The 23479-nt window shown below is 50.3% G+C and overlaps 1 protein-coding gene across 1 annotated transcript in view; it reads left to right on the top strand.

Moving 5' to 3' along the window:
* Window positions 1-3100: 3100 nt before the first annotated feature.
* LOC144480529 (sorbitol dehydrogenase-like) overlaps window positions 3101-23479 on the top strand; it is a 51563-nt gene continuing 31184 nt past the window's right edge. Inside the window, exons 1-3 of the mRNA XM_078200093.1 lie at window positions 3101-3229; window positions 8710-8818; window positions 17409-17552. Of these exons, the coding sequence (XP_078056219.1) occupies window positions 17505-17552 (48 nt within the window). The 5' untranslated portion in view covers window positions 3101-3229; window positions 8710-8818; window positions 17409-17504. The remainder of the gene's footprint in view (window positions 3230-8709; window positions 8819-17408; window positions 17553-23479) is intronic.

Genomic DNA, 23479 nt, shown 5'->3' with positions numbered 1-23479 from the left:
GTGCAGGTTAGGTGGATTGGCCATGCTAAATTGCCCCTTAGTGTCCAAAAGTGTGCAGGTTAGGTGGATTGGCCATGCTAAATTGCTCCTTAGTGTCCAAAGATGTGCAGGTTAGGTGGATTGGCCATGCTAAATTGCCCCTTAGTGTCCAAAAGTGTGCAGGTTAGGTGGATTGGCCATGCTAAATTGCCCCTCAATGTCCAAAGATGTGCAGGGTAGGTGGTAAATGTGTGGGGTCACAGGGATATGGTGGGGGGAGAGGGCCTGGGTACGATATTCTGTCCGAAGGTCATCTTATGGACTCGATGGACCAAATGGCCTCTTCTGCAGTGTGGGGATTCTGTGATTCCAGGGGTGGGATTTTCCGGCTGCGCTCGCCCCAAAACCCGCAAAATCCCACTCGAGGTCAATGGACCTTTGCATGGTCCACCCCCATCCAACCCCGCCGCAACGATTCCTGTGGCGGGTGGGACAGGAAAATTCCCCCGAAAGTGTCACAGAGACATAAACAGTTAACTAAGAATGTTTGACTCAGATTGTTGTGCCCACTTGAAGGTAACTTTTTTAGTTAATGGATAGAGAATGCCCCTGAAAGCACTCCAAACACTCAGCTATACTCATGTCAAATGCAATTGATTACCATCTACTCAACTCAGGAAGGACAGCTTAAAATAGTTACACAAGACATGACACTGGTAACTCTAAACAGGCTGTATTGTGTTTCTCCCTCCATGTCTTTTACCATGACTCACACATCATGTCAAGTGCAAATATAATATTGCCACCGACAATATCATAGAATCATAGAAATCCTACAGTGCAGATGGAGGCCATTCAGCCCATCGAGTCTACACCGACAACAATCCCGTCCATGCCCTATCCCCGTATCCCCATATATTTACCCCACTGATCCATTTAACCTATGACGTGGAGATGCCGGCGTTGGACTGGGGTAAACACAGTAAGAAGTCTCACAACACCAGGTTAAAGTCCAACAGGTTTATTTGGTAGCAAACGCCACTAGCTTTTGGAGCGCTGCTCCTTCGTCAGGTGAGGAGGAGCAGCGCTCCGAAAGGTAGTGGCGTTTGCTACCAAATAAACCTGTTGGACTTTAACCTGGTGTTGTGAGACTTCTTACTCTCTTTAGCCTACGCATCCCAGGATACTAAGGGGCAATTTAGCATGGCCAATGAATCTAACCCGCACAACATATAATAATAAAAGCAAGTTACTACGGATGCTGGAATCTGAAACTAAAAGAGCAAATGCTGGAAAATCTCAGCAGGTCTGGCAGCATCTGTAAGGAGAGGAAAGAGCTGAGGTTTCGAGTCCAGATGACTCTATATCAATTTGACAAAGGGTCATCTGGACTCGAAACATCAGCTCTTTTCTCTCCTTACAGATGCTGCCAGACCTGCTGAGATTTTCCAGCCTTTTCTCTTTTGGTTTCTAAGCCGCACATCTTTAGACTGTGGGAGGAAACCGGAGCACCGGGAGGAAACCCACGCAGACACGGGGAGAACGTGTAAACTCCACGCAGGCAGTGATCCAAGCCAGGAATCGAACCCGGGTCCCTGGCACTGTGAGGCAGCAGTGTTAACCACTCGAATGGATACAATCCCCCAACCCACATAACCCTGGGCAGGGAGGGAGGAGGTCCTGTTCATGGGCCTGCACTTGATCGAGGTGGCCATTGATAGGTCCAGGCCGTGGGGGCAGTCGGGGTGAGGGGGTTGAGGGGTGGTCCATCTCGACAGTCAAGGACCTCACGCACCCCGGACATTCTCTCTTCCACTTTCTTCCATCGGGAAAAAGATACCAAAGTCTGAGGTCACGTACCAACCGACTCAAGAACAGCTTCTTCCCTGCTGCCGTCAGACTTTTGAATGGACCTACCTCGCACTAAGTTGATCTTTCTCTGCACCCTAGCTATGATTGTAACACTACATTCTGCACTCTCTCCTTTCCTTCTCCATGAACGGTATGCTTTGTCTGTATAGCGCGCAAGAAACAATATGTTTCACTGTATACTAATACATGCTACAAGTAATAAATCAAATCAACTCAAATACTTTATTAACTGCTCTCCCCACCTGTCCTGCCACCTTCAGTGATCTGTGCGCATATACACCAAGCTCCCTCTACTGCTGCACCACTTTAAGAATTGTACCCCTTATTTTCTATTGTCTTTCCATGTTCTTCCCACCGAAATGCATCACCTTACACGTCTCTGCACTGAACTTCACCTGCCACCTATCTGCCCACTCCACCACCTTGAACTCTCCTTGAAATTGAACTGCCCAGTGTGGCCCAGTGACTCTCCCCAGGACTGTGGCCATTGTGGGTCAACCTGGGGCGGCACGGTGGCACAGTGGTTAACACTGCTGTGCCTCACAGCATCAGGGACCCGGGTTCAATTCCTGTCTCGGGTCACTGTCTGTGCGCAGCCTGCACGTTCTCCCCGTGACTACGTGGGTTTCCTCCGGGTGCTCCGGTTTCCTCCCACAGTCCGAAAGACGTGCTGGTTAGGGTGCATTGACCTGAATAGGTGTCAGAATGTGGCGAATCGGGGAATTTCTCAGTAACTCTATTGCAATGTGAATGTAAGACTTCCTTGTGACTAATAAATAAGTAAATTAAACTTGTCTATGTTCTTCTGAAAATCTACACGGCCCTCTTCACAGTGTATAATATAGTATTCTTCACACTTTACTATTTATCCATCCAATACTGGCTCCATCTGGAAGGATGTAGTGGCAGGTTCCTCTAGGAGGTGCCACCTTCCTTGCCTCTCTCTCTGCTGTGCCCAGCTGGGACTATCTTATGCAGGATAGTGCCCGAATCACGTCTGTGTGAATGATTTGGTTAATTTGAGCGAGCCAGGAACTGCAAAGCAAGTTAAAGGGGTGAAGAATCCTGAAGCTAGACTTGTCTCTGCAGCTCAGTAGCAACTAACTGAAAACAGCTGAAATAACTGATACTGTTGCAATTACTGTGAGTGACAGCGGCGTTGGCCAATGGGGGTGTCGCAGGCATGTTGCAATAGCCTGTAGGGCGTGGCCTATGGAGGGTTCCAGCCAATCAGTGCTGGGGTCGGTGTCCGGGTTTGATCTGGGCTGTCGGATGGTGAAGGGGTCGGTGCGCTGAGTGTGGGCACACACACACAGAGAGAGTGTGGGCACACACAGGGATTGCTGTCTCACAGGGAGAGAGACACAGAGAGCTCCTGGTAAAGGAATTGCTGCGTCCAACAACGGGGCCGATTTCCTCCCCCCCCCCCCCCCATTCCCTGTTAATTTCCCTCTTTGGGGCGATGGATGGTGAGAGAGGGTCTCACCTCTGGACTGTGTCCAGTGTGGGTCAGTGACTCCTGGGCTGTGTCCAATGTGGGCCAGTGTCTCCCACCAGGACTGCGTCCAGTGCGGGTCAGTGACTCCCCCAGGACTGTGTCCAGTGTGGGTCAGTGTTTCCCCTGGCCTGTGCCCAGTGTGGGGCAGTGACTCCTGGGCTGTGCCCAGTGTGGGTCAGTGTTTCCCCTGGACTGTGCCCAGTGTGGGTCAGTGACTCCTGGACTGTGTCCAGTGCGGGTCAGTGACTCCCCCCAGGACTGTGTCCAGTGTGGGCCAGTGACTCCCCCTCTGGACTGTGCCCAGTGTGGGTCAGTGACTCCCCCCAGGACTGTGCCCAGTGTGGGTCAGTGACTCCCCCCAGGACTGTGCCCAGTGTGGGTCAGTGACTCCCCCCAGGACTGTGTCCAGTGTGGGTCAGTGACTCCCCCCAGGACTGTGTCCAGTGTGGGTCAGTGTCTCCCACCAGGACTGCGTCCAGTGCGGGTCAGTGTCTCCCACCAGGACTGTGTTCAGTGTGGGTCAGTGACTCCTGGACTGTGCCCAGTGTGGGTCAGTGACTCCCCCCAGGACTGTGTCCAGTGTGGGTCAGTGTCTCCTCCCAGGACTGTGTCCAGTGTGGGTCAGTGTCTCCTCCCAGGACTGTGTCCAGTGTGGGTCAGTGTCTCCTCCCAGGACTGTGTCCAGTGTGGTCAATGACTCCCCTGGGCTGTGCCCAGTGTGGGTCAGTGACTCCTGGACTGTGCCCAGTGTGGGTCAGTGTCTCTCCCCAGGACTGTGCCCAGTGTGGGTCAGTGTCTCCCCCCAGGACTGTGCCCAGTGTGGGTCAGTGTCTCCCCCCAGGACCGTGCCCAGTGTGGGTCAGTGACTCCCCCCAGGACTGTGCCCAGTGTGGGTCAGTGTCTCCCCCCAGGACCGTGCCCAGTGTGGGTCAGTGTCTCCCCCCAGGACTGTGCCCAGTGTGGGTCAGTGACTCCTGGACTGTGCCCAGTGTGGGTCAGTGTCTCTCCCCAGGACTGTGCCCAGTGTGGGTCAGTGTCTCCCCCCAGGACTGTGCCCAGTGTGGGTCAGTGTCTCCCCCCAGGACCGTGCCCAGTGTGGGTCAGTGACTCCCCCCAGGACTGTGCCCAGTGTGGGTCAGTGACTCCTGGACTGTGCCCAGTGTGGGTCAGTGTCTCCCCCCAGGACTGTGTCCAGTGTGGGTCAGTGTCTCCCCCAGGACTGTGTCCAGTGTGGGTCAGTGTTTCCCCTGGCCTGTGCCCAGTGTGGGGCAGTGACTCCTGGGCTGTGCCCAGTGTGGGTCAGTGTTTCCCCTGGACTGTGCCCAGTGTGGGTCAGTGACTCCTGGACTGTGTCCAGTGCGGGTCAGTGACTCCCCCCAGGACTGTGTCCAGTGTGGGCCAGTGACTCCCCCTCTGGACTGTGCCCACTGTGGGTCAGTGACTCCCCCCAGGACTGTGCCCAGTGTGGGTCAGTGACTCCCCCCAGGACTGTGCCCAGTGTGGGTCAGTGACTCCCCCCAGGACTGTGTCCAGTGTGGGTCAGTGACTCCCCCCAGGACTGTGTCCAGTGTGGGTCAGTGTCTCCCACCAGGACTGCGTCCAGTGCGGGTCAGTGTCTCCCACCAGGACTGTGTTCAGTGTGGGTCAGTGACTCCTGGACTGTGCCCAGTGTGGGTCAGTGACTCCCCCCAGGACTGTGTCCAGTGTGGGTCAGTGTCTCCTCCCAGGACTGTGTCCAGTGTGGGTCAGTGTCTCCTCCCAGGACTGTGTCCAGTGTGGGTCAGTGTCTCCTCCCAGGACTGTGTCCAGTGTGGTCAATGACTCCCCTGGGCTGTGCCCAGTGTGGGTCAGTGACTCCTGGACTGTGCCCAGTGTGGGTCAGTGTCTCTCCCCAGGACTGTGCCCAGTGTGGGTCAGTGTCTCCCCCCAGGACTGTGCCCAGTGTGGGTCAGTGTCTCCCCCCAGGACCGTGCCCAGTGTGGGTCAGTGACTCCCCCCAGGACTGTGCCCAGTGTGGGTCAGTGTCTCCCCCCAGGACCGTGCCCAGTGTGGGTCAGTGTCTCCCCCCAGGACTGTGCCCAGTGTGGGTCAGTGACTCCTGGACTGTGCCCAGTGTGGGTCAGTGTCTCTCCCCAGGACTGTGCCCAGTGTGGGTCAGTGTCTCCCCCCAGGACTGTGCCCAGTGTGGGTCAGTGTCTCCCCCCAGGACCGTGCCCAGTGTGGGTCAGTGACTCCCCCCAGGACTGTGCCCAGTGTGGGTCAGTGACTCCTGGACTGTGCCCAGTGTGGGTCAGTGTCTCCCCCCAGGACTGTGTCCAGTGTGGGTCAGTGTCTCCCCCCAGGACTGTGTCCAGTGTGGGTCAGTGTCTCCCCCAGGACTGTGCCCAGTGTGGGTCAGTGATTCCCCTGGACTGTGCCCAGTGTGGGTCAGTGATTCCCCTGGACTGTGCCCAGTGTGGGTCAGTGACTCCAGGACTGTGTCCAGTGTGGGTCAGTGACTCCTGGACTGTGCCCAGTGTGGGTCAGTGTCTCCCCCAGGACTGTGCCCAGTGTGGGTCAGTGATTCCCCTGGACTGTGCCCAGTGTGGGTCAGTGACTCCAGGACTGTGTCCAGTGTGGGTCAGTGACTCCTGGACTGTGCCCAGTGTGGGTCAGTGTCTCCCCCAGGACTGTGCCCAGTGTGGGTCAGTGATTCCCCTGGACTGTGCCCAGTGTGGGTCAGTGATTCCCCTGGACTGTGCCCAGTGTGGGTCAGTGACTCCAGGACTGTGTCCAGTGTGGGTCAGTGACTCCTGGACTGTGCCCAGTGTGGGTCAGTGTCTTGTCTGGATGGCTGCATTCAATGAGCCCCCTCGACTCTGCCGGATGTGGGCCTATCTTGTGCTGAAGCCACTGCAGCAATTCTGTTGAAGCTTCTCAAATTAGGTTATGGGGTTCCATTCACACTGTAAATTTGAGCTGAAGGTTAGAATTCTTCTCTGTGCAGTCACGCTGGTTAAAGTTCCTGCAACCTCTTCCCGTCTCGGCTGTTGCTGTCCTCCTCTTGACTGTTGCAAATGCCTTGCTTTTTATTTAATTCATCAATGGGACGTGAGCACCGCTGACAAGGCCATGTGCCCATCACCTGGTGGCTTGCTAGGTCATTTAAAGTTTAAAGTTCATTTATTAGTGTCACAGGGAGGCTTAGGTTAACACTGCAATGAAGTTACTGTGAAAATTCCCTAGTTGCCACACTCCGGCGCCTGTTCGGGTACACTGAGGGAGAATTTAGCACTTAACCCGTACATCTTTCGGAGTGTGGGAGGAAACCGGAGCACCCGGAGGAAACCCACGCAGACACGGGGAGAACGTGCAGACTCCGCACAGACAGTCACCCAAGCCGGGAATTGAGAGTGGGTCCCTGGTGCTGTGAGGCAGCAGTGTTAATTCAGAAGAATGAGGGGGAGATCTTATAGAAACATATACGATTATGAAGGGAATCGATAAAATAGAAGCAGGGAAGTTGTTTCCAGTGGTGGGTGAAACTAGAACTAGGGGGCATGGCCTCAAAATAAGGGGAAGCAGATTTAGGACAGAGTTGAGGAGGAACTTCTTCACCCAAAGGGTTGTGAATCTGTGGAATTCCCTGCCCAGTGAAGCAGTTGAGGCTACCTCATTGAATGTTTTTAAGGCAAGGATAGATAAATTTTTAAACAGTAAAGGAATTAAGGGTTATGGTGAGCGGGCGGGTAAGTGGAGCTGAGTCCATGAAAAGATCATAGAACATTACAGCGCAGTACAGGCCCTTCGGCCCTCGATGTTGCGCCGACCAGTGAAACCAATCTAAAGCCCATCTAACCTACACTATTCCACAGCCCAAGGGAAGTGGAAGAACGGATATATCAGGAGATATTGGATAGGTGCAGGAAAAATAGGGTTGTTGTAGTGGGAGACTTCAATTTCCCTGGTATAGACTGGAAATTGAATGGCGGAGCAGGCTCGAGGGGCCAGATGGCCTACTCCAGCTCCTTGTTCTTCTGTTCTTATGTTTAACCACCATGCCCGCTAGAGGGCAGTTAAGTGAGACTGGGGTGGCAAGTAGGCAAGACCAGCTAAGGATGGCAGATTCCCTTCCCTGAAGACACAGATGGGATTTGAAACATGGTCACGTTCACGACTATTAACTTTTTAATCTTAGATTTAACTAAATTAACTAAAGTTTTCCTGCAACCGTGTTGGGATTGGGACCCATGCTGCCAGGTTGTTAGTTCAGTTCCCTGGGTTACTAGTCCAGTAATGTTCCCCCTATGCTACCATTCCCTTCAGCGGTAAGAATGGCACTGGGTTTCATCTCTGTCACCTGAAGGAAAAAATAATCTGGTGCCGGCATAAATTTTTGTGAAAACAAAATGAAGTTTACAATTCTAAATCATAATATTATTAGCTATGCCTTGCTGATATTTTATTCTTGGCAATAGCCACCCGTCCTAAAGGCCCTAACACAAAGCCTCCGACATAGGCCCTGTTTCATAGAACCCCTACAGTGCAGAAGGAGGCCATTCGGCCCATCGACAACAATCCCATCCAGGCCCCATCCTCATAACCCCATGTGTTTACCCTGCTAATCTCCCAGGCCAATCCACCTAACCCGCACATCTTTGGAGTGTGGGAGGAAACTGGAGCACCTGGAGGAAACACACACAGACGCGGAGAGAACGTGCAGACTCCACACAGTCACCCGAGGCTGGAATCGAACCCGGGTCCCTGGCGCTCTGAGGCAGTAGTGCTAAGCACTGTGCCACCCCAAAATTGGCCTGGACTTGTGAGTGACTGTTTTTTTTTGGCTAGAAGACACTCCAACCTGTCCACTACCCCCTGCACACTGAGTGGCCAAAGATCAGGTCGAAAATTGCAGAGTAGCCCCCTTAGATAACCAGACGGGAGCTGCAACATCTCACACTTCAGTGCTGCATGATGGCACAGTGGTTAGCATTGCTGCCTCACAGCGCCAGGGACCCGGGTTCGATTCAGGCCTTGGGTAACTGTCTGTGCGGAGTTTGCACATTCTCCCCGTGTCTGCGTGGGTTTCCTCCGGGTACTCTGGTTTCCTCCCACAGTCCAAAAGCGTTAGATGGATTGGCCATGCTAAATTGCCCCTTAGTGTCAGGGGGATTAACAGGGTAAATACATGGGGTTACGGGGATAGGGCCTAGTTGGGATTGTTGTAGGTGCTGGCTCGATGGGCTGAATGGCCTCCTGTAGGGATTCTATGATCAACTGATTCAGAGCAGCGATCAGCAAAGCCAATAGGATGACTACCTGCATAGCCAAAATAGTTAAATACAAGTTCGGAGATAATGATTTTACAGTGTTCCATTCAGGCCACACCTTGACAGTTCCATTCCATTCTGCTCACCACTTACAAGAGATCTTCAAGCTGTTCAGAGAAGAGGTTGATCCCAAGAAAGCAGCAGTAAATAAATCCTAACTGTGAGTATTGATATGGTTCACTTTTATCTGTTTTAATAAAAGGGGAGGCGGTGGTATTATCGCTAGACTGTTAATCCAGAAACTCAGCTAATGTTCTGGGGACCCGGGTTCGAATCCCACCACGGCAGATGGTGGAATTTGAATTCAACAAAAAATAAATCTGGAATCTACCGATGACCATGAAACCGTTGTCGATTGTCAGAAAAACCCATCTGGTTCACTAATGTCCTTTAGGGAAGGAAATCTGTTGTCCTTACCCAGTCTGGCCTACATGTGGCTCCAGAGCCACAGCAATGTGGTTGACTCTCAACTGCCCTCTGAAATGGCCTAGTAAGCCACTCAGTTTCAAGAGCAACTAGAGATGGGCAACAAATGCTGACCATGACGTGAGAGAGGGAGGGAGTGAGGGGGAATGGGAGGGGGAGGGAGGGAGTGAGGGGGAATGGGAGGGGGAGGGAGGGAGTGAGGGGGAATGGGAGGGAGAGGGAGGGAGTGAGGGAGAGGGAATGAATGAAGGGAAGGGAGTGAGGGAGAATGGGAGGGAGAGGGAGGGAGTGAGGGGGAAGGAATGAATGAAGGGAGTGAGGGAGAAGGGGAGGGAATGAATGAAGGGATGGAGCGGAAGAGGAAGAGGGAAGGAGTGAGGTGAGGGAGGGAGGGAGTGAGGTGAGGGAGTGAGGTGAGGCAGGGAGTGAGGGGGAATATGGGAGGGAGGGAATGAAGGGAGGGGGCGAGGAAGAGGGGGGAGTGAGGGGGAATATGGGAGGGAGTGAGGGGGAATATGGGAGGGAGGAAATGAAGGGAGGGGGCGAGGAAGAGGGGGGAGTGAGGGGGAATATGGGACGGGAGGGAAGGGGAAGGGGATGGAAGGAGTGAAGGGAAGAGGGAGTGAGTAAGTGGGAGGGAAAGAAGGAGAGGGAGGGAAAGAATGAGGGTGAGGGAGTGAGGGCAGGGAAGATGGAGGAGAGAGGGAGGGAGGGAGGGGGAGAGGGAGAGGCAGGGAATGAGGGGGAGATGGAGAGTGTGAGGAGGAGGAGGGGGAGAGCGTATATTAATACAAAGCTGAATAGTAGAGAAGTACAATTTGTGCAAAGTAAGATCCCAGGATTTGCACTGAGATAAGGGAGCAGTGATCTCTGTTTCCGCGCTCTCTCTGAGGGACAGACATGTGGCCAGGAGACTGGGACGGTTCACTGCTCTTTCTAGAATATTGCCCTGGCAGAGGAGGGTGCTTGGTTAATCATCTCATTTGAAAGTTTCTAACCCCCAATGGTGCAGCATTCCTTCAGTCCTGCAGTTGTGTTTGAGCTTCGGGGGATGCTGGAAATGCTTTGCCCCAAGGTCCCAGTGAAATAATGTAGCTCTTCAATGAGATAACTGTTTTTTGCGCTGTTCCGCCCTGTCACACTCTAAAGTCATATTTATTTATGACTCATTTTTTGGAATTATCCATCCATTGCTTTGACATTGTGATTTTTCTCTGCAAGTTTTCAAACTTCACCGTTTAAAAAAAAAAAATCCTGTTTAATGTTGTGGCAAATCTTGGCCGGACCTTTCCGGCAGTTCACACCGGCAGGGTCGCCTGGTCCCATCGACGGCGCACTCTCCCCGTGAGTTTCCTGCTGTGTGGGGTGCAGTCAATGGAAAATCCCATTGACAGCGGTGAGAAAAAAGCCTCAGGGAGGCCAGGGTCCACCCCCACTCCCCTCACCCCCTACAACTCCACCCCCCCCCCCCCCCCATCCACTGCACCCCCATCTTTCCAAAATTTGCTCTTTGGCCCCTTGAGTGAGAAAAATATTTAGATGTGGCTCCCCCATTTGATTTGATTTATTATTGTCACAAGGGCGGCACGGTGACACAGTGGTTAGCACTGCTGCCCCACAGCGCCAGGGACCCGGGTTCGATTCCCGGCTCGGGTCACTGTCTGTGCGGAGTCTGCACGTTCTCCCCGTGTCTGTGTGGGTTTCCTCCGGGTGCTCCAGTTTCCTCCCACAGTCCGAAAGGTGTGCTGGTCAGGTGCATTGGCCGTGTTAATTTCTCCCTCAGTGTACCCGAACAGGCGCCGGAGTGTGGCGACTAGGGGATTTTCACAGTAACTTCATTGCAGTGTTAATGTAAGCCTTACTTGTGACACTAATAAATAAACTTAAACTGTATTGCAATACAGTGAAAAGTATTGTTTCTCGCGCACTATACAGACAAAGCATACCATTGATAGAGAAGGAAAGGAGAGAGTGCAGAATGTAGTGTTACAGTCATAGCTAGGGTGTAGAGAAAGATCAACTTAACGCGAGGTCGGTCCATTCAAAAGTCTGCCAGCAGTGGGGAAGAAGCTGTTCCTGAAGTCGGTTGGTACGTGACCTCAGACCTTTGTATCTTTTTCCTGACGGAAGAAGAGAGAATGTCCGGGGCGCGTGGGGTCCTTGATTATGCTGGCTGCTTTGCCGAGGCAGCGGGAAGTGTAGACAGAGTCAATAGAAGGCTGGAAGAGCCTGTCCTACTGGTTTGTTTGAGGTAGGTATATGTCTGTTGAAGCGTAGATAAACATCCGCGCACCATGAGTACACATTGTACAAGTCTGAAATGTCAATAGTTGCGGCGAACAAGGGCATGTTTAACAATTTGCCTGCAGCCAAATCTAATACAGCTTGGTTACGTTAAGCAGCGTGGAGACTGGGTATTGTTTCCAGGATTGTGAAATCCTCACGATTACTTAGATTTTGTGTTTTGCGACATTTATAGGAAATGGATAAACGGGTGGCCTTACGGGCAAGTGACTCTGACTTAGATTACAGACTTTATGATTTGAGTTGATTTATTATTGTCACATATATTGGGACATGGCGTGGAAAGATTGCCCTTGACCTGACTGTGTGGCCATTTCAGAGGGCAATTAAGAGTCAGCCACATTTTGATTTCATTTGATTTATTATTGTCACATGTATTGGGATACAGTGATAAGTATTGTTTCTTGCGCGCTACACAGACAAAGCATACCATTCATAAAGTACATAGGGGAGAAGGAAAGGAGAGAGTGCAGGATATAATGTTGCAGTTACAGATAGTGTGCAGAGAAAGATCAACTTAACATATAATAGGTCCACTCAAAACTTGGATGGCAGCAGGGAAGAAGCTGTTCTTAAGTTGGTTGGTACGTGACCCTCAGACTTTTATATCTTTTTCCTGACGGAAGAAGGTGGAAGAGAGAATGTTTTAAAGCTTATTTATTAGTGTCACAAGTAGGCTTACATTAACACCGCAATGAACTTGCTGTGAAAATCCCCCGGTCGCCACAATCCGGCACCTGTTCGGGTACACTGAGGGAGAATTTAGCACGGCCAATGCACCCGAACCAGCACGTCTTTCGGACTGTGGGAGGAAACCGGAACACCCGGAGGAAACCCACGCAGACACGGGGAGAACATGCAGACTCCGCACAGACAAGCCGGGAGTCATAGAGTCATAAAGGTTTTACGGCATGGAAACAGGCCCTTCGGCCCAACTTGTCCATGCTGCCCCTTTGTTTTTAACCACTAAGCTAGTCCCAATTGCCTGCGTTTGGCCCATATCCCTCTATAGCCATCCTACCCATGTAACTGTCTAAACGCTTTTTAAAAGACAAAATTGTACCCGCCTCTACTACTACCTCTGGCAGTTCCAGACACACACCACCCTCTGTGTGAAAAAACAGCCCCTCTGGACCCTTTTGTACTTCTGCCCTCTCCCCTTAAACCTATGCCGTCTAATTTTAGATTCCCCTCCCTTTGGGAAAAGATATTGACTATATAGCTGATCTATGCCCTCATTATTTTATAGACCTCTATAAGATCACCCCTCAGCCTCCTACGCTCCAGAGAAAAAAAAGTCCCAGTCTATCCAGCCTCTCCTTATAACTCAAACCATCAAGTCCCGGTAACATCCTAGTAAATTTTTTCTAGCTTAATAATATCCTTTCTGTAATAGGGTGACTAGAACTGTACACAGTATTCCAAGTGTGGCCTTACCAATGTCTTGTACAACTTCAACAAGATGTTCCAACTCCTGTATTCAATGTTCTGACCAATGAAACCAAGCATGCCGAATGCCTTCTTCACCACTCTGTCCGCCTGTGACTCCACTTTCAAGGAGCTATGAACATGTACCCCTAGATCTCTTTGTTCTGTAACTCTCCCCAATGCCCTACCATTAACTGAGTAAGTCTGCCCTGGTTCAATCTACCAAAATGCATCACCTCGCATTTATCTAAATCTAAATCGAACCTTGGTCCTTGACGCTAAGAGGCAGCAGTGCTAACCACTGTGCCCCCATGCTGCCCGGAGTCCTTGGGGTCCTTGATTATGCTGGCTGCTTTTCCGAGACAGCGGGAAGAGTAGACGGAGTCAGTGGACGGGAGGCTGGTTTGCGTGACGGATTGGGCTACGTTCGCGACCCTACTGGCTTCTTATTTAGGCCGTCAGGTCGCTGAGGCCTCTGCTCCAAGAATATCTGTGCCATCCGACCTTGAAAGCAGCAGACGTTTTGGAAAAATTTGTTTTCCAAAAATATACCTTCTAAGATTTGGAAAAGCACATTAACAATTCAAATTTGACATTAATTGCAAGATAGACCCGGTTTCTGTTGATACATCAGGTGCCTCAATGCACTTGCCAAAGCAGATTCTATTTGCAATATACATTTACATTTAATGTTCAACAATCTCTGGTGCGCACTGCCTGAGGGAGTTTAAACGCTTTCGAGCTTGTTAGTGTACCGTTAGCGCGAGTGGGTGAACACGACCACTTCGGACTCAGAGTCAGGTTCAACAGCGGTACAGCTTTATTAACGTCGACGGAGGTGCAATCAGGACATACAAACAGCACTGTCCCGAAAGCACTCTGACAGCCCACCGCAATGGGCTACAGTTATACTCGAACTTTGACACGTTGTATGATTCAAATGTTAATGTTTTGTTTACAGTATTTGACTCTGACCGTTCTGTTTTGATGTTTTAAGTACAGTATCGATGTTTAGGTATGGTAATCGTTTCTGTCCGATGGGTTTATCAATCATAGAAGTCATAGAAACCCGACAGCACAGAAAGAGGCCATTCGGCCCATCGAGCCTGCACCGACCACAATCCCACCCAGGCCCTACCCCCATGTCCCTACATATTTTACCCGCTAATCTACGCATCCCAGGACACTAAGGGGCAATTTTAGCATGGCCAATCAACCTAACCCGCACATCTTTGGACTGTGGGAGGAAACCGGAGCACCCGGAGGAAACCCACGCAGACACGAGGAGAATGTGCAAACTCCACACAGACAGTGACCCGAGTCGGGAATCGAACCCGGGACCCTGGAGCTGTGAAGCAGCAGTGCTAACCACTGTGCTACCGTGCCGCCGATGGTCTAGAATCTCCGGGGTTTCTTGAACAATGGGTGTTTGGCTGATCTCAGGAAGTCCTTTGAGGCCAAGAAGGCTTCCTGATATCACTTGATTAGGTCAGTGGTGCTGATTTGATTAGATGAGGGGGGGGGTACCCTTACTTTAGTTTCCTTTGGTGCCACCCTGTCTGGCTCCCTTTTGTTGTTAGACCTTGTTTGCATTTTAAAAGCATGCCTTTTGCCTGCTTGTCAGGATCTGTCCCTTTTAATCTTTAATGGAGGGGTTCTGAGTGCAGTTTGGCCTGTTTCATATTATATACGTAACTTCATCAATTTGTTGTCCGCTAACAGTACAATAATGGGAGGGCCTCAGACAATGGCTGAAATATGTTTCATTCATAAAAATCTGTGAAGGTATGTTAACTGTTGAAATTTAACATTTTATAAAGAGTGAAAGCAGTTTGCTTTCTGTCAGTTTGTGAAGCCGAGGTGCCTCATCGCACTCACAACGACAGGTCACATTCTCATGTCCTTGGGAAAGCTAATGGAATGCTTTCGTTGATTGTGAGGGGGTTTGTAGGGGTGGCTGAGTGGTTAGCACTGCTGCCTCACAGCGCCAAGGACTCGGGTTCGATTCAGGCCTCGGGTCACTGTCTGTGTGGAGTTTGCACGTTCTCCCCGTGTCTGCGTGGGTTTCCTCTGGGTGCTCCGGTTTCTTCCCACAGTCCGAAAGATGTGCGGGTCAGGTGGATTGGCTGTGCTAAATTGTCCCTTAGTGTCCCAAGATGTGCAGATTAGATGGATTGGCCATGCTAAATTGCCCCTTAGTGAACCAAGATGTGCAGGTTAGGTGGATTGGCCATGCTAAATTGTCCCTTAGTGTCTCAGAATGTGTAGGTTAGGGAGGTTAGCGGAGTAAACACGTGTGGTTATAGGGGGTGGGGGGATGAGCCTGTCAATAGTTGGCGCAGTCTCATGAGTCGAATCACCTCCTTCTGCACTGTAGGTATTCTATTCTATGAATAGAGGTTATGCTGGAGCTATTAGAAAGGTCGATAAGGGTGGTGCTGTTGATGTGATGCACATGGGTTTTCAAAAGGTATTGGGCGCAGTGCCACACAACAGACTTGTGAGAAAAGCTCAAGGGATAAAAGGGACAGTGGCAATGTGGATACAAACCTGGCTGAGTAACAGTCAATGGGTCAGGAAGATTTGTAGCGGACTTCCCCAGGGTTCGGAATTACGATCCTTACTACATTGATGATCTAGTTCTTGGTTTGCAGGGGATAATTTCAGAGTCTGCAGACGACACTAAACATGGAACCATTATAAACTGTGGGGTGGACAGTGTAGAACCTCTAAAGGACATAGCCAAGTTAGTGGAGAGGGCAGATAGGTGGCAGATGAAGTTCAGTGCAGAGAAATGTGAGGTGATGCATTTTGGTGGGAAGAACATGGAAAGACGATATAAAATAAGGGGTACAATTCTTAAAGGGATGCAGCAGCAGTTAGACCTGTATTTGTGCACAGAGTATTGAAGGTGGCAGGATGGGTGGAGAGAGCAGTTAATGAAGCATATTATTCATTTATTAGTGTCACAAGTAAGCTTACATTAACACTGCAATGAAGTTATTGTGAAAATCCCCTAGTTGCCACACTCCGGCGCCTGTTCGGGTACACTGAGGGAGTATGGTTAATGCATCTAACCAGCACGTCTTTCAGACAGTGGGAGGAAACCGGAGCACCCGGAGGAAACCCACGCAGACACGGGGAGAATGTGCAGACTCCGCACAGACAGTGACCCAAGCCAGGAAGTGAACCCGGGTCCCTGGAGCTGTGAAGCAGCAGTGCTAACCACTGTGCCACCTTGCCAACGGATATAGAGTACAGAAAGAGGATATTCTGATCCAACCAGATCCACCGTGCCACCCCCATTAAACCTGGGATTTCCCCTTTAGAAATGCAGGCCGCCTTCTGCTCGAGTGTAAATTGCAAGGATGGATTTCTGAAATGGCGGAAATATTAATAAATCGGGGCGGCACGGTGGCACAGTGGTTAGCACTGCTGCTTCACAGCGCCAGGCACCCGTGTTCGATTCCTGGCTTGGGTCAGTATCTGTGTGGAGTTTGCACGTTCTCCCCGTGTCTGCGTGGGTTTCCTCCGGGTGCTCTGGTTTCCTCCCACAGTCCGAAAGACGTGCTGGTTGGGGGTGCATTGGCCGTGCTAAATTCTCCCTCAGTGTACCCGAACAGGCGCCGGAGTGTGGCGACTAGGGGAATTTCAAAGAACAACGAACAAAGAACAATACAGCACAGGAACAGGCCCTTCGGCCCTCCAAGCCTGCACCGATCATGTGTTCCTAACTAGACCATTCGTTTGTATCCCTCCATTCCCAGTCTGTTCATGTGGCTATCTAGATAAGTCTTAAATGATCCTAGCGTGTCTGCCTCAACCACCTTGCTTGGGAGCGCATTCCAGGCCCCCACCACCCTCTGTGTAAAATACGCCCCCCGCATATCTGTATTGAACCTTGCCCCCCTTACCTTGAACTTGTGACCCCTTGTGTTTGTCATTTCTGATCTGGGAAAAAGCTTCCAACTATTCACCCTATCTATGCCCTTCATAATTTTATACACCTCTATTAGGCCGCCCCTCAACCTCCGTCTTTCCAGGGAGAACAACCCTAGTTTACTCAATTTCACCTCATAGCTAATACCCTCCATACCAGGCAACATCCTGGTAAACCTTTTCTGCACTCTCTCCACAGCTTCCACGTCCTTCTGGTAGTGTGGTGACCAGAACTGGGCGCAGTATTCCAAATGTGGCCTAACCAACGTTCTATATAACTGCAACATCATATGCCAACTTTTATACTCTATGCCCCGTCCAATAAAGGCAAGCATGCCATATGCCTTCTTCACCACCTTTTCCACCTGTGCTGCCACCTTTAAGGATCTGTGGACTTGCACACCCAGGTCCCTCTGTGTGTCTATACTCCTGATGGTTCTGCCATTTATTGTATAGCTCCCCCCTGCATTAGATCTACCAAAATGCATCACTTCGCATTTTTCACAGTAACTTCATTGCAGTGTGAATGCAAGCCTTACTTGTTAAATAAACTTTGATATTAATCGTCGCGTACGCAGATCGTTATGCGATCAAAGCTTTTGCTTGTGCTGCACTCCAGTAAGCAATCTTAAAACGTACGATTCCAATTTCAGCTCTAGGACTCAGCCAGTGCTGGAAGGACCTTTGGAATGAAGTAGAATTCGTCATCGAGTGAAAGCCACTCATTTTTAACCTGTTGGAGCTCGGAGATGGAGAATCTATCAGTGGTGCTGTACAAGAAACATGATCTGAGACTGGTAAGTAATTTTAAAAAAATCTCTCTTATCTCCTCTTACATCTAAACCGGAAGTCTGAGAACGATCTTGCATTAGGGAAACCAGGCAGAAAAAAAACCCAAGAGTTTCCAGCGCGTCAGTACATTTTATTGAAGTCAGGCAGGGAACAATTAGCTTGTGAATCTTTGAGAGAATTGTGACATCCTCGTGAAAGGGAATATTTTTAATTGATTTATGTTTAGGATTGGCAAATTTATCTCAGATTCTCATCTTACCAGATTTAAAAATAAAATGCTGGGAAGAAAACCTGTTTTTCCTGGATTACTTAAGATTTTTTAAAGTTTAGAGGGTGAATTCCCTCGTCCCACCTGCCACGGGAGTCGTGGGGGGGGGGGGGGGGGGGGGTGGACCACGCAAAGGTCCGTTGACCTCGGGTGGGATTCTCCAGTTCATGAGGTGAGCGCAGCCGGCGAATCCCACCCCGATTTATTAGCGTCACAAATAGGCTTACATTAACACCGCAATGAAGTCACTGTGGAAATTCCTCCAGTCGCCACACTCCGGCGCCTGTTCGGGTACGCTGAGGGAGAATTTGGCAATGCACCTCACCATCGGACTATGAGAGGAAACCAGAGCGCCCGGAGGAAACCCACGCAGACACGGGGAGAACGTGCAGACTCCGCACAGACAGTGCTGGGAATTGAACCCGATTCCCTGGCGCTGTGAGGCAGCAGTGCTAACCCGCTGTGCCACCGTGTCCGCCCCTGAAGCAACCGCTGGTTGTGATAGGCCTCAAATGCGCGGGCGGATACTGCGTGCTCACTCTCCCAGGGCCTCCTGGTTGCGGGCCTTGCAGCAGAGGAGGGGCGGACAGTCAGGGCTAAATATCCCCCTTCATGGCCCACTGACTGAACCTGTAGATGCTGCCTTGGCAAAGCCTAAGCTTACATGGAATGCCCTCTGTATTGCCCGCACCATCACCCCTCCCCTCCCCACACACACACACACACACACACACACAGGGTGGCCAATGATCAGCTGCATGGGGATAAAGGAGCAGCCCCCTTGCAAATAACCAAAAAAGGAGCCGCAATCTCTCACTATCTATCTACATGGGGAACACTAACTCCCCAAGGCCGCACAAGAGACAAGCGGCCTGGGAGTCAATGAACCACCAACTAATGCCTCCTTTCAAAGCTAATAAAATAAACAAATTGACCAATAAACAAATTAGCAGCCCCTTAAAGGGGCACTCTAACAAAAAATTAAAGTTTACTTATGAGTGTCACAAGTAGGCTTACATTAACGCTGCAATGAAGTCACTGTGAAAATCCCCTAGTCGCCACACTCAGGCGCCTGTTCGGGTACACTGAGGGAGAATTTAGCACGGCCAATGCACCCTAACCAGCACGTCTTTCAGACTGTGGGAGGAAACCGGAGCACCCGGAGGAAACCCACGCAGACATGGGGAGAACGTGCAGACTCCGCACAGACAGTGACCCAAGCCGGGAATCGAAGGTAAGGGGGACAAGGTTCAATACAGATATGCAGGGGACGTATTTTACACAGAGGGTGGTGGGGGCCTGGAATGCACTGCCAAGCAAGGTGGTTGAGGTAGACACGCTAGGATCATTTAAGACTTATCTAGACAGCCACATGAACAGACTGGGAATAGAGGGATGCAAACGAATGGTCTAGTTAGGAACACATGATCGGTGCAGGCTTGGAGGGCCGAAGGGCCTGTTCCTGTGCTGTTTTGTTCTTTGAAATTCCCCTAGTCGCCACACTCCGGCGCCTGTTCGGGTACACTGAGGGAGAATTTTGCACGGCCAATGCACCCTAACCAGCACGTCTTTCGGACTATGGGAGGAAACCGGAGCACCCGGAGGAAACCCACGCAGACACGGGGAGAATGTGCAAACTCCACACAGACAGTGACCCAAGCCGGGAATCGAACCTGGGTCACTGGTGCTGTGAGGCAGCAGTGCTGACCACTGTGCCACCGTGCCACCATAACAAGACAAAACAATAAAGGAAATGTATAAAACTAAATGAAAATAGTGTTCCCGGGGCTGATAATAGACTTCAGTCCCTGTGATGTCCACTAGTCATGCAAGGTTTCTAAGCCTACTGCAGCTTGTATCCCAGGTGGTCTCCTATCCAACTGCCAACCAGGCCTGAGTTTCCTTAACTTCCGAGATTGGACAAGTTTGGGCATCATTAGACCAGTGTGGTCCTGGACTAATCACTCTTAACTTGCTCTTTTGATAACTCATAAAACTAACAAAAACTCCAAAACAAATTCATAGGATCATAGAATCCCAACAGTGCAGAAGGAGGCCATTCGGCCCATCGAGTCTGCACCGACAACAATCCCACCCAGGCCCTATCCCCTTAACTCCACATATTTACCCCGCTAGTCCTTCTGACATGAAGAGGCAATTTAGCATGGCCAATCCACCTACCCAGCAAGTCTTTGGACCGTGGGAGGAAACCGGAGGAAACCCACACAGACACGGGGAGAACATGCAAACTCCACACATTCACCCAAGGCTGCAATTGAACCCAGGTCCTTGGCGCCGTGAGGTCGCAGTGCTAACCAGTGTGCCACCGCGTGCCCCAAAATTAATGAATTGTGTTTTTCTTTATGATAATCGATGATAGTTTCGTGGTCTGGTTTTCAATTCCAGATTTTATTAGTTAAATTTAAATTCCAACAGCTGCCGTGGCGAGATTTGAACCCGTGTCCCCAGAGCATTAGCTTGGGCCTCTGGATTACTAGTCCAGTGAGAGTCCAGTTAGTCACTGACTAACGATCAATTGAAAGCCCCTTAAAGCGATACTCTAATTAACAAAAACCTAAAATTTTGAGATCGCTTACAAAATCAGGTGTTTTCAGACCAGCAAAGGTCATAGGCTAGTCCCTCTGTATTTATTAGTCACAAGTAGGCTCACATTAACACTGCAATGAAGTTACTGTGAAAATCCCCGAGTCGCCACACTCCGGTGCCTGTTCGGGTCAATGCACCCTAACCAGCACGTCTTTCGGACTGTGGGAGGAAACCGGAGCACCCGGAGGAAACCCACGCAGACACAGGGGGGGAATGTGCAAACTCCCACACAGACGGTCACCCAGAGCCGGGAATCGAACCCGGGTTCCTGGCGCTGTAAGGCAGCAGTGCTAACCACTATGCCACCGAAATGGCCTCGCAAGCCACTCAGTTGCCAAGAAATGCTACAGTGGACTTACAGCGGCTTGAAAAGGTGTCTTGCCAGTTCCTTCCCAGGGGGCGATTAGGGTTGGACATCAAATGCTGGCCTGTGAATGAACCGATAATTAAAAAATCCAGAAACAGAGAGAGATTTGACAGGGGTAGAAAAGTCAAGTACTGGGGGACATAGGTTTAAGGTGCGTGGGGAAAAGTTTAGAGGAGATTTTTTTTTAATAGAATCCCTACAGTGCAGAAGGAGGCCATTCGGCCCATCGAGTCTGCACCGACCACAATCCCACCCAGGCCCTACCCTCACATATTTACCCGCTAATCCCTCTAATTTACGCATCTCAGGACTCTAAGGGGCAATTTTTAACCTGGCCAATCAACCTAACCCGCACATCTTTGGACTGTGGGAGGAAACCGGAGCACCCAGAGGAAACCCACGCAGACACGAGGAGAATGTGCAAACTCCACACAGTGACCCAAGCCGGGAATCGAACCCAGATCCCTGGAGCTGTGAAGCAGCAGTGCTAACCACTGTGCTACCGTGCCGCCCTATGTGCGAGGCAAGTTTTTTTACACAAAGGTGAATGTCTGGGGCGCGCTGCCCGGGGAGGGGGTGGGAGTAGGTACGATAGCGGCATTTAAGGGGCAACTAGACGAATACACGAATAGGATGGGAATGGAAGGATACGGACTCCGTAAGTGCATACAGTTTTAGTTTGGGCAGGCATCATGATCGGCGCAGGCTTGGAGGGCCGAAGGGCCTGTTCCTGTGCTGTAATGTTCTTTGGGATGGGGTTTGATCGTATGGGTAACCCCAGTGGGAGTCTGTACTGTGCGTACGCTGGGACAAGGTGATTGTTAACCAAAGGAACTTTGGCAATGAAAGCTTTGACACGTTCAGAGTGTTCGACAAGCTTATTCAATGCTGCAGTGATGTTTAATGGAGCATGATGTCAGAGCAAAATTACACATTAACGTTACAAATATTTCTCGAAACTGTGGAGGAAGATGTCAACAAGGAAGTAGATTTTTTTTTGACCTCTTAAGAAAAAATGACCGCAGTGTTTTTGGAACATTCATCGACCTTATTTCCCAATTTCATATTTGTTGGCCACACCTTTCTGGCAGAGTTTACCATTGGAAATTGGTATGTCCTGCTCAATTTTGTTGTCGCAATGTACTGGCCTCCAACCAGTTTAGTGGAATAAGGTAGTGAAGTGAGTGCCAATTTCACCTCAACTCAGTGAAGACCAATCATAGAATCAAATAATCCCCGAGGGCAGAGGGAGGCCATTCGGCCCCATCAAGTCTGCAACGACTCTCTAACAGAGAATCATACTCAGGCCCACCCCCCTACCTTATCCCAGTAACCCCACATATTTACCCCACTTTTCCCCCTACGCTACCCATCTTGGGACACTAAGGAACAATTTAACATGGCCAATCCACCTAATCTGCACATCTATGGACCCAGTAAGCAGTCTCACAACACCAGGTTAAAGTCCAAGGTTTATTTGGAATCGCGAGATTTCGGAGTGTCGCTCCTTCATTCGCTGAGTCACTCACCTGATGAAGGAGTAGTGTTCCAAAAGCTCGTGCTACCAAATAAACCTGTTGGACTTTAACCTGGTGTTGTGAGACTGCTTACTGTGCCCACCCCAGTCCAACGCCGGCACCTCCACATCACATCTTTGGACTGTGGGAGGGAAACCCACGCAGACACGGGCAGAATGTGCATTCTTCACAGAGCTCCACTGCCTGGAGCTATCTGAAAGACATGCTGGTTAGGTGCATTGGCCGTACTAAATTCTCCCTCCGTGTACCCGAACAGGCGCCAGAGTGTGGCGACTGGGGGATTTTCACAGTAACTTAATTGCAGTGTTAATGTAAGCCTACCTGTGACACTAATAAATAAGTTATAGTTCTGGAGCTTCTAATAGAGCGTGGCGTTCCAGGATTCGATGAAACTTGGATGAAACAGGCCTTTCGGCCCAACTTATTCATGCCACCCCTTTTTTTTTAAACCCATAAGCTAGTCCCAATTGCCCGCATTTGGCCCATATCCCTCTGTACCCATCTTACCCATGTAACTGTCTAAATGTTTTTTAAAAGACAAAATTGTACCCGCCTCTACTACTACCTCTGGCAGCTTGTTCCAGACACTCACCACCCTCTGTGTGAAAAAATTGCTCCTCTGGACACTTTTGTATCTCTCCCCTCTCACCTTAAACCTATGCCCTCTAGTTTTAGACTCCCCTACCTTTGGGAAAAGATATTGACTATCTAGCTGATATATGCCCCTCATTATTTTATAAACCTCTATAAGATCACCCCTCAGCCTCCTACACTCCAGTGAAAAAAGTCCCAGTCTTTCCAGCCTCTCTTTATAACTCAAACCATCAAGTCCCGGTAGCATCCTAGTAAATCTCTCCTGCACTCTTTCTAGTTTAATAATATCCTTTCTATAATAGGGTGACCAGAACTGTACACAGTATTCCAAGTGTGGCCTTACCAATGTCTTGTACAACTTCAACAACTCCTGTATTCAATGTTCTGACCAATGAAACCAAGCATACCGAATGCCTTCTTTACCACTCTGTCCACCTGTGACTCCACTTTCAAGGAGCTATGAACCTGTACCCCTAGATCTCTTTGTTCAAGAACTCTCCCCAACGCCCTACCATTAACTGAGTAAGTCCTGCCCTGGTTCGATTGACCAAAATGCAT

The sequence above is a fragment of the Mustelus asterias genome, chromosome 29 (genome assembly GCF_964213995.1).
Source record: "Mustelus asterias chromosome 29, sMusAst1.hap1.1, whole genome shotgun sequence".
Taxonomy (NCBI): Eukaryota; Metazoa; Chordata; class Chondrichthyes; order Carcharhiniformes; family Triakidae; genus Mustelus; species Mustelus asterias.
The sequence above is the reverse complement of the archived record's forward strand: the minus strand, read 5'-3'. Positions and strand labels throughout refer to the sequence as shown.